The 19,102-nt window shown below is 37.6% G+C and overlaps 1 protein-coding gene across 1 annotated transcript; it reads right to left on the reverse strand.

Annotated features, from left to right (window-relative positions):
- Positions 1-519: 519 nt before the first annotated feature.
- LOC149288382 (polypyrimidine tract-binding protein 2-like) lies at positions 520-18,492 on the reverse strand. Its single transcript, XM_089491599.1, has 13 exons — positions 18,466-18,492; positions 15,117-15,192; positions 9,753-9,925; positions 9,380-9,523; positions 7,951-8,112; positions 6,949-7,059; positions 6,584-6,779; positions 5,897-6,036; positions 4,140-4,173; positions 3,618-3,710; positions 1,261-1,477; positions 725-802; positions 520-649 (listed from the first exon to the last, which is right to left on the reverse strand). Exons 2-13 carry the CDS (start codon positions 15,136-15,138, stop codon positions 520-522), a joined length of 1,500 nt encoding a protein of 499 aa, XP_089347725.1. The 5' UTR covers positions 15,139-15,192; positions 18,466-18,492.
- Between the last annotated feature and the right edge of the window lie 610 nt (positions 18,493-19,102).

The raw sequence follows: 19,102 nt of genomic DNA on the forward strand, positions 1-19,102 counted from the left end.
AAAAATAAAATATCTTTATCTCCCTAAATGATTTGAACTCATAGTACACAAACTATGAAGGCCAAGAGTGAAGAAAATGCTGATATTACCTCATCGCAAATGTATTTTAAGCAAAGAAAAAACAGATCTAGAAAATTGAGGTCAGCGACAGAAAAGTTCTTAACTCAAAACGTAACCTTTTTACACACCAGTTGGTGCAAAATATTTATAGTAAAACGAAACAATGTGCCCTGAACACCACAATTCGCCAATATTCTAAGTGGTAACACTTAAAATCCTATTATTCCTTAAGGCACATGTTCACGTATGTAAAAAAAAATGCATGTAAAATGAAGGAAAAAAATAGCATCCCTAGTCATCTTGGAAAATGTGCAGTTAAAATTAACTGCACTGTAATGAATCATTCAATGAACTAAGGAATGATAATAGAGTGGAAAACAAAGACTCTGGTCCCCACTTTCCTGAACAGTCTATTGGTGACAATACACTTGATGCAATAAATCCTGATGCTCTGCATTTTTAAATTGTTGATTTTGAAAAAGAAACTCTCAGATGGTGGTTATCTCCGATATTGTAATTATGGAGGTCAATCAGCGCCTGTATAGCTTCCTCAACTGTAGACATTTGAAGAAGAGCCATCTTATGATCCCTAGGTAAACAAAATCAGAAAATCAGAACTCACATAAAGAAAAGTAGCTATGAGAGAACAAAAAAAAAAACTTACTGAAAAAACTTGAATGCCTTCACAGTGCCTCCAGTGTTTGTAAAAAGTGTACGCAAGTCTTCTTCAGTTATGGCTTGCCTACAAGAAGAATATTCTCTTGAACAAACCTCAAGAGGTAGTGTAACGGTCTTTGCAGAGGTCTTGCAAAACATGTTATTATAACAGTGATTCTTATTATCAGGATCATGACATATACTGCGGTCCCGCAATTAATTATAAAATTCATTCAACTAGCTGGAAACTTTAGAATTACATACTGAAAACTGCTAAATGTACTTATGGATGGCAGTACTAAAACACTATGTGATTCAAAATACTGCAGGCAGTAGACCACCATCCATTACAGCATATGAAGATGCATAAAAATCTATTTAAACACACAGAATGCTATCATATTCATGTCAATTCTCAGTGTTTGTTTCCGGTATAATAAAGTTAAGATGAGGAGAAAAAGGACAACTACAGGGCAAACAACAGGGCTTGATCGGAAATGCATTTAGTGTAGACATGCGCAACAGTAGTACAGGTCTACTCACGGTATGTTCGATAGGTGAAGTGTTGCAGATGGCGGAAAGATATTCTGAAAGTTTTTTGATCCAGGTTTTTTAAAACGATGTAAAGGAGAGTTTCCAAAATCTTTTGTAAGCCCCTGATCATCAAGACCTTCTCGAGGTAGTTGGACAGTTTGATGTTTAGACAAGGTGACCCGAATAATTTTCCCATACATTTTCTGGCCATTAAGATGGCTCATTGCTGAAATAAGCACAGAAAAGGGTCAGGAACTGCACACATGAAACCAAATAGATATATGTTTAAATCAAACTGGTTTACACAAAAGCAGCATTACAAGAGTTTGTATTATTTAACATCGATACACCCAATTATGTCATCTAATAAAAATAAACATTACCCTAAGGAAACAATAATTAGTACATTACACTTTTCAGTTGAAAAACAATGAACAATTTAATTAGCGATTCAATAAAATGTAAGTACCGCTAACTAAACTTTTAACAAATAGCGTTGAGTAAATACACAAGCTTATACAAAACACACTAAAGCAACAACTAGTTCCCACCAGCCCTAGTAAGTAGTTAATGTAAGGATTGCTCAAGATGGACATCTCCAGTAGACCTGCTCTGCCTACAATTGGGTAGACTAAGGAGGGTTTGTGCTTCTTGTTGTCATGTTTATTGAACTGTTCTTTGTTTGTTTTTTTACCGTTTCAGGTGGTAGGGAAGTTGTTGGACAGAGAGGGTATCTGTGGCTCTATGGAACTTTTATGGTTCTCACATGGAAAGTACATTAAGAACCTAAAAAAGCAATCCCTAGGCTGAGCTATTAAGCCAGTAATAAGAAGTGCGGCCAGTGTGCAAACAGGAAGCTTAACATTTAGCCATTATAATGATAACTTGCACGGCGTACAAAATACACAATCTGCTTCAGGTTAAATTTTACGATAAATACGATAATTTTAATTCTAAGTATGAACAGCCAGTGCGGAACGCAGAAGGGATTGTGGGGAGAATGCCGTCTGATGACTCCAAACTAACATCACGCAGAGTGAGAACTCAGCAACACTGAAATAACCAATGATTCTGCACAATATAAAAGTTTTAAGCTAGCTTCATATTAGCCATTTGTATGTGTTCTAGCTCTGTGACTAGAAATCCCAGCAATATATCTCACTCCTAGTAAAACTTAACTTTTCTTAAAATCACACAATGGTACATTCCTTTTGCCTAATCATTAGAAAAACAAGGCAAACTACCAAAATGTAGGGCCTAATCTAATCTGCAATTTCCAATAGTCAAGAAATAAAGCCTAAGAAAAAAAGAAAAGCTCCTAAAAATCTGAGACAAGGTCTGGATGTACGAGCAGAATAGAAAGTCTCATTTACTACCATTACTTTAGAGAGTTGCTTTCACAATCACTAATGATGAACCTTATAACAAGGAGTGAAACATACTAACAGTGGATGCATAACCGTATATCCTACCAGAGACCTACACTGCCTACTAAACCATAAATAATAGATTCAATAAAACTCAACCATGTTCAGCTGATATCCCCTGGTGAAACCGTGAGAGGACTCACAGATGAAACACACGTCGGGCGCAACACTTAGGGAATATGATTGCGTTTTAGTGAATCTATATTGTTTTGCAGGCCGTGTAGGTTTAAAAATGAAACAAAACCAGGTTTTTGTAAGTGCTAGCCTAACATTACTGTATACAGCTAGTATTTTGTGCTCAGGCTGTGCATCCATTTTAAACGCTCTCAAGCTGATATATCCCTAGATCGATGCAAGCTAAACTTTACCAATTTTCCAAATTCCTATTTTTACAAAACTAAAACGCACCTACGTAATTGTGTTTTAACGTTAAAACAATACATTTTATTAAAACTTTGCCACATGCGTATGTCATGGAAAAATGCATATGGGTGATTATTCCTCCCTGTTAAAGGAAGACATGCTAAAACAGGAAGCATTAGTATGCAAACTTCTTGTACATGACAGTAGCATTCTCACTGACTGATTAAAGCAGGACTTTACTGAGCGTGTGCAAGAAACATACAGCAGTATGCTCCCTGCTTTCAGTGGAGGCAGCTGGGGGAGATTTAACATGACACACAAAAAGGAAATTGCAGGACAGGAAATTGAGATCAGATTATGCTGGCTTTACTAAATCCCGCTGCTGATCATTTTTTTCATGAGGGGGCCTTTTAAACTAGATCTCCAAACAATTCTACTAACTGATAAAAATAATTATGTTTTTTACATTTCTAATAAAATTAATTTACTTATGCACTTCTGAATAGCATGAAGGCCCACAATGCTACATTGAAGACTATTGGACAAACATTTCAGAATATGAAGTACATGGATTACCTAGCTGTGACTGGTTCCCGTCAGCCATCTGAATAAGCGCACTGTCTTTCTTATTGTACAGAATCTTCACGCGCTGCACATCTCCATAAACACCTTTTCCAGATTATAAAATAAACAATGCAAAGAGAAGTGTACACATAAATCAAGGTCTGACTAAAGGAACACAATTCAACTAATAAAGTCACAGTCAGACATCATCATCAACCAACCAGTCCTAACACAAGAATGAAAAGCAGACCAAGATCTTTGGACAGTGAAATTTGGATAAGAATATATTTGATATACCCTCAAAAGCTATGTGAATGATAAAATTAAGACCATGCAAAATAAATTACCATGCATTAAAATAACGTGTCTATGGTGAGTTAAAAAGAAAAATAATAACAAAATAGCAAAAATAAAAAATAAATAGCAAAATAATTACTACTCAATTTTAAGCCAGACTGCTAGCTACAAATAAGAATTAAGGTGAAACCAAAAATGAAATTAATAATAAAAAGTATAGTGCTAACAATAACATACCGAAGAGGGTAAACAGACTTTGGGGCGAAACCATCTTTAGAAGGAGAGAAGAGCAAGCAGCGTAAGACAAGAAGAGAGAAGAGTCGAGGAAGAGCGGAGATGAACAGATCATCCATAACGAAGGGTGGTTCCCGTAGAATGGTGAAGGTGGTCATGGATCATGGTTCAAGGCAGTTAATTGGGGCAAGTTGGTCCAAGGAACATATTGTTCAAGCAAAGAAGCATGAACATTTTGAGTGGGGAAGGAGATGACAGACATAGAAGGTAGGAAAAGATTGGACATTGGTTTTTGGAAAACATTAGGGGACAGGTAGAAGAAGACCACACAGGGAAGAGGATGTAAAAAGGGAAGGAAACAGTGATGAAGAACAAAAGGAAAAAAAAAAAAAGAATTGGGGAGAAAATAAAATAAAAGGTCAGTACAAAGGAAATGCAGGAGTTTGGTCAGAAACAAAATGGTTGGTTTATGTACTGTACAAGAAAAACTGAATAAAAATGTAGTCATCCAAGACAAATATGGGTAAACACATTCATATAAGAGAACATCATAATACTATATCTCAACAGGGGACAACATGCAGTAGAAACTTCAGGTTTCTATTTTTTCACATTTCACTGCATTAGCACGACTGGCTTTGAAATGATGGGGAAGTCTCTTAAACAATGACGGCCAAGTTTTTGTAACATGCATAAAAAAAAAAAAGAATAGGCCAAATGTGATCAAACCTAAAGAAATGTTTACTACAGAGGAGCACCGAAACACAAAGCAGTGTCTGTATCACAGCAGCGTTTTGATACGCCCAAACAACAAAACAATGAAAGATAGCCATCAATATAACCTGAAAATCCAACTTCCCACATTTCACAGCAGAATACAGAGTGTCCAAACAAATGTGGGGAGAGGTTAAGAGACAGGAGAAAAAAAGAGACAGCTTTCAAAGAAAGATACAGTTTAGTAGAGTGAATGATTGCCCGTTTACTGCAAAGATTAAAAGATTACTAAAGAGACAGGAAGAGAGCTTCATCAAACTCTTTGGAAGAACCTTGAAAGAAAAATGTATTAGAGAGGTTGACACAAATTGAGATTTGTATAAAATAAAAAGCAACACAAAGGACGAAATGAAAAAGCAAACAGAAAATGAAATAGCAACATAAATGAAAGTTGCCCTTTTGCTGGGCAATTAACATTATAAGAATGACATTGTGTTATAACTGTCTTCATCAAAACTGGCCTCAGTCCACACACAAAGTGGTGTTAGACTACACTTACCAAAACACCTTAATCGGGACTACAGAAACAAAATGTATGTTTTGTTGTTTCTACCTTTCATTGGTTAAGAATTTTTTTATTTAAAAGCACATTTAACAAATCTGCCTTTGGAACACATTGTGCATGTGGAATTTATGGCAATGAACCCCTTCTCAAGCACGATGTATAAAATTCCTAGCACCCAGCACTAGGTATATATAAAACCAGAACCCAGTCAGGCAGGAGAATGTTGGAAGTTGGCAAAAATTATGAAATATGACAGTGCTACAAAACAGTAGTTATATATAAGTGAGAGGAGGGGCTGAAACACAAAAAACAAAACAGTTTCTGTCTGAGTAATTAACGTAAAGTTGCTTTTACGGGACAGGTCTGCTGATTTCATTCATAGAAGTAAAAATGGTTAAATGTTTAGAGGGAAAAGAAACAAACATAAGTATATGGCGTATGAACCTGTTTAAATAGGTTAAAACAGTGTAGTTTCACTAACCTCTTCATTCAAATTGCTTACAAGGAGCACAGTGTTGCTACTGGTAGGAACTCCATGCATTCCCACTCGACCAGCGGCTGCTGCAGCAGCGGCTGCTGCTGCATTTGGAATTCCCAAAGGACTTAATCCACCTGGAACAGCTGTAACGTGAAACAAGTGGTTACCATTAAATTCCAAAATGATAATATATGGCAGGTAACCAGTATCTTTACAACCCCACAGATTATAAACACGCCACAGATATGCTCATACAACTCCCAGGTGTTAATTCACATTTTGCTTTACAACACTGATGGGGACATAACACGTATTTCAATTTCTGGCTCCCAAAAATGTTTTCAAGAGCTGTGATACTATTCCTAATAGTATCACTTTTGGGGAAAGGGATTCATATAAATTTTCTGTGAGGACTTTAACATGTACCCCATGTCTGAGAATTGGCACAATGCACTGATTGTGCTTAGTAACACCTACAGAAGGTAATATACGTAGATATAAATCTAATTTGTTCTGTAATAGCTGGTACATTGCTTGGGCTAGTCTCAGAAACATATCTAGCCAAGATGTAGAACAATCCCATAATTGGACTTCTTGGATATCATGAAGAGATGCACTGTACAATGTGTTACGTAGCAATGCTGATCTGCCCGCTATAACACAAGCTGGAAAAAATAAACAATGCCATACCTAAAAGAGAGGTCTCCTTTGCAAATGCTGCAGCAATAGCAGGGTCTAATGCAGGCTGCCCATCTCCAGATGGGAGGTCTGGACGAGTATAGTCCCTGCTTTTATCATTGTTGTACTTGACATTTAAATTTACCAATTTAGAAAAATCAATCCGTAGGGTACAGCAAGCGTTATAAATATTTTGACCATCAAGAGCCTGTGGATGATCAAAACAAAAGATGATCCAATATGCTGTGTACTTTCATAACAAATGAAGAATACAGTGGATAGTAGCTATGTATGACACATTTATGAAAAATCAGAAGCATGCGGAGAAAACTAAGATTTTAAGTACCATATAAGAATACACAAAATATTTTACTCACGAGCTTCGCTTGCTGTGCATTTACAGGGTCTCCATACTGTAGCAGAGCTTGAAACTGATTGTTTTTTGTGAACGTGATTATCTTCAACACAGTACCGAACTTAGAAAATATCTGTACATAAAACACAGTGATGTCACCTTTACAGATAGATGTAATTGTTTGCTTAATATGCAATACGATAAAATAACTTACAAAAACCCTTAGGAACCTATTAATCTACAATGGCACGGTAATCCCATTCATAGTTTACAGTAAGTACATATATAAAGCTGAGATACAGGGCTGGCCCTTCACTTTACAAAATCAAGCCATTTCTGTGCCGTATGACATTTTTTCGGATTCAAATTTCTTTTAAATGTGTGCTGAAATTGGTTGTGCTTCACTGCCACACAGTAAGCCAATGTATATAAAACTTGCTACCCTTTTACTGTGCCTGTGGGTTTCAATTGCAGCAACCCATTCTGCTTTGCTGACACCAAAATTCAATCTCTCAAAAGCACCACCCAGCCTTATGTGCTACCTTTGACAGCAAATGTAGCCACAGTCACCACACAAGTGTAAAGCCATGGAGTATACACATTTCTGAGTCCAACAGGGAAGCACATATGATGGGCACACAACAGAAAATTTGGTAGTAGATGATTGATAACATAACTCCTTTCTCTTTAGGCCTTGTTTCTATATCTTGCCAAGAAATAATACTATGTGCTTAGCAGATAGTTAGATATGAGAAGAAAAACAAACTAAATTACATCATTATGAAGAAAATGAATCCCCCTATCTCCCAGCATTCTGCTTCTGTGTGACCAAAGTCAATCAGTATTTAAATTAAATAAAATATCTCAAAGTAAAATAACATTTGGTCACTTTTCCCCTCGAGTATGTGGTTAATGCAGCAAGTGTGCAGGCCAAGTAAATATAAATCAACCAGGGCAATGATAATCAAACAAAAACGTAGAAAGCATGCACGTTTCATTCATGAATCATGTGCCATTTACAAACCTGGTGGAGGACATCGAGTGTGACGGGATAATACATGTTGTCAATAATTATTCTCAATACCGGGCTTTGTGCTGATAACACAATCTCACTTCCCGGACTTGTACCCACAGATGAATTTGATGTCTGGACTGCTGTTACAGCCTGAAGTACAGCTTGAGCACGCTGAAAGAAAAATACATATACAAGCAAAAGTTAACCTGTTCAGTGCCGGGGATTTTATTAACCAAAGAACCATTGTTGTAAATGCTACCATATGTTTGTTAAACCATGATTCTCCTTTTCCATATTTGACGGATCCATACAAATTATTAGGGATAATGGACAAAACAAAACAATATAATATTTTTTGGTAATCTTGCTACAATTTGCTTCTATGCTGAAAGTGCCACAGCTGAAGAATTACCCCATTTATGTTCAGTTACATCTCCTGATTACAGTCATACCCCACAAACATATTTTATTGACTTAAGGGGTTTGGAGGAAGTGATGTTTATTATTTTCATTTTTTTCTTGTTTTTGCATTGTTCCCAGTGCAGTAGGGCTCATACATTTTCTTTTATGCCGGAGACGTTATGGTGACATCACTGAGCTCCAAATGAACTGCAATCAGCCAGTGGGGAAGCAATGGGATGACTGTGTACAGGCGCTTGCAGCGAGTGCCGATACATACAAATACGATGCAATGCAGGCTTCTGCCAACAGGGGAGAGTCCAGACTGTCGACAGACAGCCTAATCTCCCGTGTAGCAGCAAAGTCAGGACATCCCCGTACGTCCTAATGGGCTTCTTGCCACAAGTTTTAAGGACGTACAGGTATGTCCTAAGGGGACTGAAAGGGTTAATCAATGAACATTATAAAATGGGAGACATAGTATATGTTAGGATAGGTTTTATCCAGGTTTAATGTTGAACTATTGACACTAAATAATCCTTTTGGAGCCATATTTGCTTTTTTAGCTTAAATGTCTTTAAAAATAAATCTGCACATTATTTTACCCTTTTTTATTCTTTGTTATACTGGGAATAAGCTCTGCATACAATGGCTTTATAAAAAAAACTCCAATTCCCCACGATACAGGATCTACATTCACAGTAATATGATCTGGTAAACTATGGCACAACACAGGCATTTCGCTTAAGGGGTAGTGGGGGGGGGGTGTTCACACGTCTTGAACAGAAGAATGTCACATTGGTTATATTTACACAGAAACTGTGTTCTGAATGATTATTGTCCCTCCAATTGCAATAAAATAAAAATAGTAATTTACTATTATAGCATCTCTCTCATATATATATATATATATATATATATATATATATATATATATACACATACATACATATATATATATATATACACACACACAACATTATAAAATATATAAATATATATATATAAATTTTTTACACCAGAAGACAAATACACCTACCTGATTTAATGCACTGTCTGTTTTTAGTTCTTTATGGTTTGAGTATTGAATGTATATAGGCTGGTTGCGTAGATGAGGTGTCATAGTAGTATAATAGTTTACCATGGTGGCAGCTGCTTCTTCAGTAGCTAACTCCAAAAAAGCCTATAAAGTACACCAGATATTAAAATTAAAACATCTGACATTTAGTTCAGGACCACACCATACTGATAAATGTAATAAATGTCACCTATGAGTTTAAGAACATCATATGCGCAAGTGAATGTTTGCTTAAAAAAAACTGAATGAGCAAAAAGCATTTTAAATCACATGGCACCACAAAATATCTGATTCTAAGTTTAATAAAAAGTATATATAAACATTTTAAAAGTACCTGATTTTTCCCTTTCAGCATTAGGATGTTGGTTACTTTTCCAAATGGTAACCCCAAAGCAATGACTTCGGTTTCTGTTACTTCCCCAGGAAGTTTTCGAATGTGAAGCACTCTAGAAGGGGTACTTTCCATTTTATCATCTCCTTTGAACTTTTTGGTATCATTACCATTGGCTGAAAGACAGATTCTATCATTACCACATTTTAGATAAATCAATTCAAGGATTGTATCCAATGTAATTCGTACACAATATATTATATATTCTGCGTTCATTTCAACAGGGCAATGCAAAACAAGAATATTGCCAAATTGTGTAGAATGACTGGCAAAAAGAATGTTTCTACATATGAAAGTTGAAAGCACTACACAATATGAAAAATAGTTTACATGTGAATTAACATTTGCTATTAAAACTTTTTTCTTATAGGGTAGTCATATTCAAATTTTGCGGGGTCGACGGTATTTAATTTCTTTATGGCCGGGCATATTTTACACCCTAAAGACGAGTAATTCTAACTCCATTTTTTGCAATTTTACTTCCACACATTAGCTGCCACAAAAAACAAACAAAAAACAAAACAAAACGTATTTTATGTTCAGCAACTTAAGTATACCACAGTAATTTTATACTTTGGAAGGCCAGAAGGATCTGTTGCATATTTCTGTTTTAAACTACTTTTGGTCTGGGAGGTAGTAAAGTGTTTTCTTAATTTCATATTTCTAGTGTTAGGGCCATTGGATGTTCATTTTTATCTTTTTAATTAAACTTTTTTTTTTAACATATTAAGCCTTTAAGCCTAGGAAAAATACAACGTGTTACTTATTTTTTTTCCATTTCTGGAAGAGGTTCAAAACTTTGTAATTCAAATCTGTCTCAGAGGTAAACTAAAAACAAAGAGCTTAATAAAACGTGGTAGAAAATTCCACTGGTTATTGTGATGGCCAAACCAATAGCGAGCTGACCCTGACCAAATTTCTTAGACATTAGCCTTGCGTACAAGTGTACTTCTACATGTAAGACAGTTAAACAGACAAATACATGGAAAATTGTCCCGTGCACGACGCCCCCCCCACTCCTTGGCTTGCATGAGGTATATGTCAGTGCACACGTGCGGCATACTCACCACCAGCCGGCTATACCTCTGGCTGCAAGAATTTTAAGTGGTCTAAGGGGACTCAAGAGCACACGTGCAGATATCACTCCCACTGATCTCTAGCCACTCGCACTCAGCAGTCAAAATTGGCTCGAAAACACTACAGGGGAGGAGCAGTACACTGCAGCTTCTCCTAAAGATAAGTGGCCTTTGTAATTGTAATACAGCTTCTCCTAAAGGCAAGGCTTTTATCCCCTTTCCCACACATATGCATTATTTGTGGCTGCGTGAGACATCAAACTGTCCCTTTAAATGTGGTAGAATTATATATTTTAAAAAGTACTTCCATAATTAAATTGCGCGGAAGGTTATTTCAGCGGAAGGAAACCCGGTGTATTGTTGCTTTTTGTGGTGAAAAACCTTAACAACGTGAATGTGCCGCAAACGTCTTACACGGAGGAATGCTGTTAAGTGCATACCACTTAAAGCTGGTATGATTATGCATCCTGCAAGGGTATGCAAAAGCTGATATTTCTTTAAGGCTGCTTAGGGACAAGATGGGAAAAGAGAGAATAGAGGGCCTACTTTATTTATGTGTTCTGTGGAAACTAAAGAGGTTTTGTTCTTGCCGAGAAGAAAATTCTTTTGTTTTGTCTGAAAACTACTAATGTAAAACATTTAGGTCTCTGTTCATGGGCATTTCTGCACCTGTTTCACTCTCATCTCCCAGGAGAAAATGACCTTGGAATAACCGAGGAAAGTGCCAACGAATAGATTCTTTACAATGTCATAATCATCTGAAATAATTCTACACTGTATGTCTGAATCCCATTTATTCTCTAACAAAAGGCTATACACATTCTGAGCAGCTTTACTTTTAAAGTGTCCTAAATGTGAGCCTTTACAAAAAAAAATGCTATTCATATCCAACATGAACAAGCCCACAAAGAAAAGCTTCCCTTTGGAGGGACAGATGACGGCTGTTTCAACAGAAAAAGAAAAAAAAAGAAAAAATATGTGCATAGAGATTGAAACAAATGTACACTTTTAATCACTCATACTTTAAACTTTATGGGGGAATCAACAAATTCTACAATTGTAAGGGCTTCCAAGGAGCTGCACAAATTCACATAAAGAGAAATGTAAAAACAATATTAAAAATGGCAATGCAGAAGGATAAACAAACTTCAAATTAAATTGCTATGCTTGCTGTGCAAAGTTGGCCTTAATTATTGACTTTTTTTTTTATTATAGAGCAAAATGTACAATTCTGAAATTTTTAAAAGGACTGCTTAACACATGCAGCCATGAAAATGCACATTAAAGTACTTTGTAAGTATTCATTTTTACCAGTGGAGTAGTAAACAGAATAAAAAGTCAGTTTCCTTTAGGAGAAGCTGCAGTGGACCACCCCCTCCCGTGTCTGGTTTTTGTGTCACTTTTAGCTACCTGAAGCAGCTAGTCACTTGCAAGAAAGAGCTTCCACTGAAATCAATGGGCCAAGCCCAATAGCCCATTATTCTTAACCCCCGTTTTCTCTAAAAGACAAATTCCTTTTTATCACACTCCAGTTTACCTGAATGGTTCTGGCTACCAGTTTTATAGTAGCTGGTTTAGTTGCTCTCAAACAAGAAAATAATTACCCCAATGTCACTCCAATTATATTCACAGTCTTGCTAACACAATATACCCCTTTATCAGAAATGAGGATAAACGCAATAAACAAAACTAAGTGACAGCCTTTGAAACACAAAATGTGCCCCTGGAGACAGAGATTCCATAACAGAACGTTTAACTTTCTGACAATATCTCATAAACAATTCAATTTTGAGGCAAAACACAATTCTCTGCTGCCTTAAAACCAAGTATAACCTTAGAAGCATCATTATTTGTCTAAATGCCAAGAGCATGTCCATAATTAGTTTGATGATTTCAAACTTAGCTTCAGTTGCAATATTTCAGGGATAAAATAATGATGTTATCAAGAGATCAGTTTCTTCTGGAAGTGGTAGGACATTAAATTTCAAGACTTATATTGTACTGCTCATATCTTAAAATACGTGGTGTTAATCTTCTTGCACAACATTTAGACTCCTGTTTTGAACTGATCAGGACGATTTCTATGGAATAATGTGACTTGTCCTCTTAAGAAATCTAAAGCTTCAAATACTAGAATGTAGACGGCTACCACTCTCGCTAACGGGTCGTTGTCACTTATACAAAATGGTGACCTTCCCTCGTCTTCTCTACCCCCTTCAAATGTTGCCGCTTGTCATTAAAAAATGCGACCTCCACACTCATGATAGACTCCTTCGTACCTTTTTATGGCAACATAAGAAACATAGGATTTCTTTATTTAAACTCCAACAGCCTGTTTCCCATGGTTGCCTTAACCTTCCGAGCCCTCTGGGTTATAACCTTGCTGCTAACTATAAAATAGCACTTGAGTGGCTCTCACAGACACCTTGCTGCGCCTGGCCTCTTTTGGATCAACAGTTTACGCCTGACATTCACCTAGCCCCTTCCGACTGGCCCTTTTCTTTACGGGACAACCCCCTAATTTTCACCCCGGCCAAGGCCTGGAGGTTGGTGCTTAAGGCCCAAGGCCTTAACCCGAATGTCTCTTTGTTCCTGCCTTTTCTCCGCAATCCTGATTTCCATGACGGCAGGGCTGCTGCTTTGTTTTCCCACTTATATGCTAAAGGGTGCAGGCTTCTGACCCATTTCTTAACCAATGGTACCGGGGCATTACTTTCATACGAAGGACTTCTGACTAAATTCCACCCCACTCCTATTCATAGATTGCATTTCTTACAAATCTCCAGTTACGCTTCTAAAATTCTCTCCCGCCTCTCTCCATCCGATATTAACAATAGACTAGATAAATAGACCTTACTTTTGCAGACTGGTCCTACCTCCGTCTCCCGACAGCTTAATTCGCCCGTTGATTGACTTTGAGACCTCGACTCAGAGCCTTGCTAAATGGCGGTTGGACCTCCCAGACCTTATGACGGACTGCCTGATTGATGCCACTATTAGGGCTACCAGAATATTAGTCTCTAAATCCTACTCCAAAATGTTTTTGAAGCTGTTATATAGGGCCTACCTTCCCCCAAAGCTGTGGAAACTGGTGCACATGGCGGCAGATTCCCACTGCATGAAATGTCTTCATCCTGACGAAGACTTAATGCACTGCCTTTGGCTCTGTCCCCAAATTGAGGTTTTTGGGGCTTCCATTCATGATTTGTCACTACATCGTTGAAACTGCCTCTTACTATGACCCCCGAATGGGCTTTATTTGGTATTTTTTCCTCTACCAATACCTGTCAGCTTCCAGCAAGGGATAGATCCCTCCTGGTGATGGAGGCGGCGGTGGGGAAGAAGGCCATTCTTTCCCAATGGATCCAACCACATCCACCCACTTTGAACATGTCCCTGTCACAGCTTAATTATATTTTCCAAATGGATTGGACCAAATCTTCCCTACATAGAGAGACCAGGGCCCGCGCCTTCTTTACTAGATGGTCAGCGTACATTCCCACACTGGCTGCCTCCACTAGGGCCTCTCTCTATTCCATGTTCCAATAGACTGGATGGTTTTCTCGGCAAATTCTACTGGGCAGACACCCTCTGCCAGGTTTAGGTTGATTTTTTGTTATTGTATGGCTTTGCTCCTGTATAACTTCAATATGTATACTTCTGTACACAATGTCTCATCCATTGTCTTGACTTTATGCTGTGTCTGTTATCCCTTCCACTTAGTACTCCTAATCGTGCTCTTACTTTGAATTATTTACCACTGTACCACTGACGACCATCTTGTAACCTTTTTTGGTCTTTGTATATTTATGCTTGTATACTTTATACCTCCTGTCTGTGACAAAAATAAAAGTTTACAAAAAAAAAATACTAGAATGTATATGGTGAGGATATATATATATATATATATATATTTAGAATAGATTAAAATGCAGTTACAAATAAGTCATGTAATATCTCATTAACAATGCTTAAGGGTTCTTTGTCTTATTGCTCTTGTTTAATAAGTACTTTGTCCATGTAAGAAATAAATAAAATCAGTTATTTTGCCTGAGGTTGCACAAAGCTTCAGGATAAAAGAAAAAGGATCACAGGTAATCAGAGTACCATAAGAAGCATATGGACAAATCCAGTAAATATTTCTGTGAAGTCACGCACTTTGCTGTAAAACAAAGAAATATTGACATGCAAATTTTAACATCATTTTGACAAATATGATTGAAAAGCTTACCAGTTACAACTACATTGCTCATATTAGAGCTAGGGCCGTTAAGCACACTTCCGGAAAGCAGCTCGTCTGATCCTCTCTAAACACAAAACACAAAGGCCATTTTGAAAATTAAGAAAAACACACTTAAAAGATGGTAAAATTCAAAGCAAAATACTAGGAATAACTGTAAACAAACGGGACGGCGGTTTTTTACGTCAAATCCTGCACACAAATCACAGATTTTATATTTTTTAAAAAGTATGTGGACACTTCACCATGTATTGTCAGATAAAATGTATTGGCATTTATAAGGAGCTGGCCTCCTCCATGTGGCTACAACAGCCAGATAACACGTTTACACAGCTCCAGAGTCCAGCGGTGATGCGCTTTACATCACTCTAGCCAACGTTTGGTATCGTACATAGCCATCTTCAGCTTGCATGCAGCTGCTTGGCCATGGAAACCCATTTCATTAAGATCCCGACACAGTTCTTATGCTGATGTTGCTTCCAGAGGCAGTTTGGAATCCTGCAGTGAGTAATGCTACAGAGGACAGATGATTTTGTACACGCTATGCACTTCATCGCTCTGTGAGTGCTCTTCCACTTTGTAGCTGAGCTGTTTCTCCTAGATGCTTCCACTTCACAATAACAGCACTCACTGTGTGCCGGGGCAGATCTAGCAGGGCAGAAATTTCACAAACTGACTTGTGGCAAAAGCGACAGCCTATGAATGTGCCACATTTAAAGTCACTGAGGTCTTCATTACGAGCCGTTCTACAGCCAATGCTGGTCTGTAGAGACAGCTGCCTATGTGCTTGATTTTATGAACCTGTTAGGAATGGGTGTGGCTGAAACGCATAAACCCATTAATTAGAAAGGGGTGCCCACATACTTTTATTCTTATAGTTCCTGCACTAAGGATTCAAACCAGTTTGGATAAAGGGTACCCTTATGCCTATCCCATGCACAGGGGTCCACAAATTTGGTTTGGATCTTGGAGCCAGCCAAACATTCTACACTTATGTACACACGCTAACACCATACACTAATACACATTCTAACAGTACATGCTGACATATACACATGCTAATGTCAGACTAACAAACACCATACACTATACATATATAAAATGACACACTAACACTATGGACACATACACAGTGAATTTGGCATTGCAACAGAGTGGACATACTAACTCTTGCACTATACATTCACACACGCATACAGTATACACAAACACACAGACTCCAGTACTTTACATCTACAAATATACACACTGACATACACTACAGTAAACATATACACACTAACATAGTATACACACACTCACATACAGTACTCCCCCACTCACCTCGTGGAGACACGCCACTGCCTATTTTCTGTCACAGTGAATCCGGCACTCTATGCTTTCCTGCAGGGGCGCAGTGAGGCACCCAGCAGGGTCACGTAACTTGCATTCATGATGGTAGCCCTACAAAACCCAGGGTGCCAAAAAGTGGTTTTTAGTTGCCATGGCAACCAGGGTTTGTCAGGGCCTGTTTAAATTTCCCTTACCGTTTCATTACCTAGCACATCCAATAAATAAAACAAGCATCAAATGCTTGTATTTTGGTGTCTCTCAAACTCCATCTACACAAAGCAAAATCCAATCTGACGGTGCAAATACATTTTTCTTAGAATTGCATGCATTTGTGTGTGTCAATACATTATGCCACAGGAAAGGGTATACACATAGCATTCCATACAAAAACAAACAAATGCACAAGCAGTGTATTTTACATTATGCTACGTAGCACAAAGCGTGTAGACATCCTTTCTAAAAGGTGGAATGGGCAATTTCAGACACTTCCCTTGCTTATAAGTTTATAACATCAAGAATACAGTCAAGCAAACCTTGGTTACTATAAATATGGCATTGTCATTGGATGAGACCTTTCCAGTTTGATGCATTTCTGCCATCCTACAGCTGACCCTGGCAATTCTAAGTCCTTAACTGTGAAGCAGAACAAGATAGCAGCAAGAGCTCAGTTGCAAAGTTTTAGGCAACACAAGCTCACTGAACAGTACTGAAGAGTTCGGAAACACACAGTGCTTTAAATTAGCCTGTACCATCACTCGCTACCAAGTTACAAACAAGTCTGTAAAAATGGGTTTCCATGGCAAAGCAGCCTAGGACAATGACAAGTCGTTTGGTGGATGAGTAATAATAGCCTCACAATGACAAAATAGATGATTATGTGCACCCATCACTTTGTGGGCATTTTAGATAAGACTTTATTCTTTATTTCAGAGACTCCTGATGGTGACATGGGCAGGTGAATGATCTCAAATGCTCAGAGCGGTTGGTCCTAAACCTGTGGTTCCTGACATGTGTCCAACAAGTTGAATTGTTAAGCCACAGCAGCACTATTCCAACATCTAAAGGAAAGCTATGTCAGAACAGTGGAGGCTTTTACTGCATATATTTATGTCTATTATTATAGAATCATGTGTTTGGCATGCACTTGTCCACATGCTTTTTCTCATGTAGTGTACAATGGGCTCTACATCTTGGGATCCACATTATCTAAACTATGGTAAAGCTCACACAGCAGGTGCAGTTCATCATTTACCAATTTTACCAGGCAACTACTACCTCTGTCCATACCTCACTACTTCAACAATCAATACTTCAGAACTACACTGAGCTAAGAATGCTCTCAGTGAGCCAATGTATACATTCTACTTATACAACCTGAAAAGGAGTGGAAAATTATTCTGACAGCATTGAAGGCTCATACAGTTTCACTGCCTGTAGCCTTGTAAGGAGACAGTGCTAATCAGAGAAAGGAAAAGCACGATGCAGTAGAGGTGGCAGAGGTTGACACAGTAAGGGAATTTAAACATCCATAGGCTAGGAATATGGCTCCTGAATCTCAGGCAAGGCCAAGAACTAATTAAGCCTTGAGTCTTTAAATGAGGAACGAATAGTTCTTATCTGTCATCAAGGTCTATGGTTTTTACGTACAAAGGGCATAAAGAGGGGTGATCACTATAGCAACCAATGGAATCTCCTATAAATGTGTATATTAAAACGCAAACAGGATACCTAAGAACATTGCAAAAATAAATGAAATAAAGAAGTGTACCAAACTAGCTCTGTCATACCAGCATGAATGTGTAGGTTTTTGGAAAAAAAAAATAAGCGAGAGCCAAATCAGAGAGCTAACAAAATAATTTGGCAAAAAAAAAACAAAACACCTAAATCTTTTATGAACCATGAAACTGAGACTGTAGCATTTCTGTCAGATCTTAACCAAAATAAGCGAGTTATACAAAAAATTCAACAGTGCATTGAAGAAATGTAGAAAGATCTTGTTTAAGCATACCTTAACACCAACTGCCACATCAGTAACAATGCTGAAAAAGAAGAAGGTAGGCAAAGGTTACCTGTTTATCGTTACAAAAAACATTATTTAATGTCATATTCTCTCTGAAATATCTAAATGGTGTTCCTGGCCACTGGTTCTATAAACCTCTAAAAACTCAACAAACTCTTAGTCAGTACATTGACTGATCAAAGCACTTTTTATTACCAGACCACACACAGTGACAGGAGTGTGATGTCAAACCTTTCCAGGCAGACATGCAATTAAGAATCCCAAGAAACAAATACCAATGCCAGCCTTGTGTGTAAGTCATGTATTTTCTGGATATTTTGTTCTAATATATTGAGAGCTCAACAAATATTTTGTACATGTTACATTCTTTGGAAGACTGTGCCTTTTATAAGCATGATAGTTGAGCAAGAGCATGCAAAAAAACTTGACAAACCCTAAGAAGCAGATAATATCTTCTAAAAAGATTACATAAATGTGACATTAACCCTGCATTAACATTCTATGCAAATATACATTACAAATAAAATCTTGCTGAGTTAAAGGGACACTTTACAGTTCTCCATGGTCCAACATTTCTTGCCGCTGATTAGCTGCCAGTGGCAAGAAATAGTTCCCATTGAAATTG

This window comes from Sceloporus occidentalis, unplaced genomic scaffold, assembly GCF_023333645.1.
Source record: "Sceloporus occidentalis isolate IW3139 unplaced genomic scaffold, rSceOcc1.0.p SCAF_51, whole genome shotgun sequence".
Taxonomy (NCBI): Eukaryota; Metazoa; Chordata; class Lepidosauria; order Squamata; family Phrynosomatidae; genus Sceloporus; species Sceloporus occidentalis.

Coding starts and splice junctions, on each gene's coding strand:
- LOC149288382 (XM_089491599.1), bottom strand. CDS start 15,138: ATGAGCAATGTAGTTGTAACTG. Junction 8,113..9,379: donor CAGACAGTGCATTAAATCAG/GTAGGTGTATTT, acceptor TTTTTCTTTCAG/CGTGCTCAAGCTGTACTTCA. Junction 4,174..5,896: donor TAAGCAATTTGAATGAAGAG/GTTAGTGAAACT, acceptor CTCCTTCTAAAG/ATGGTTTCGCCCCAAAGTCT.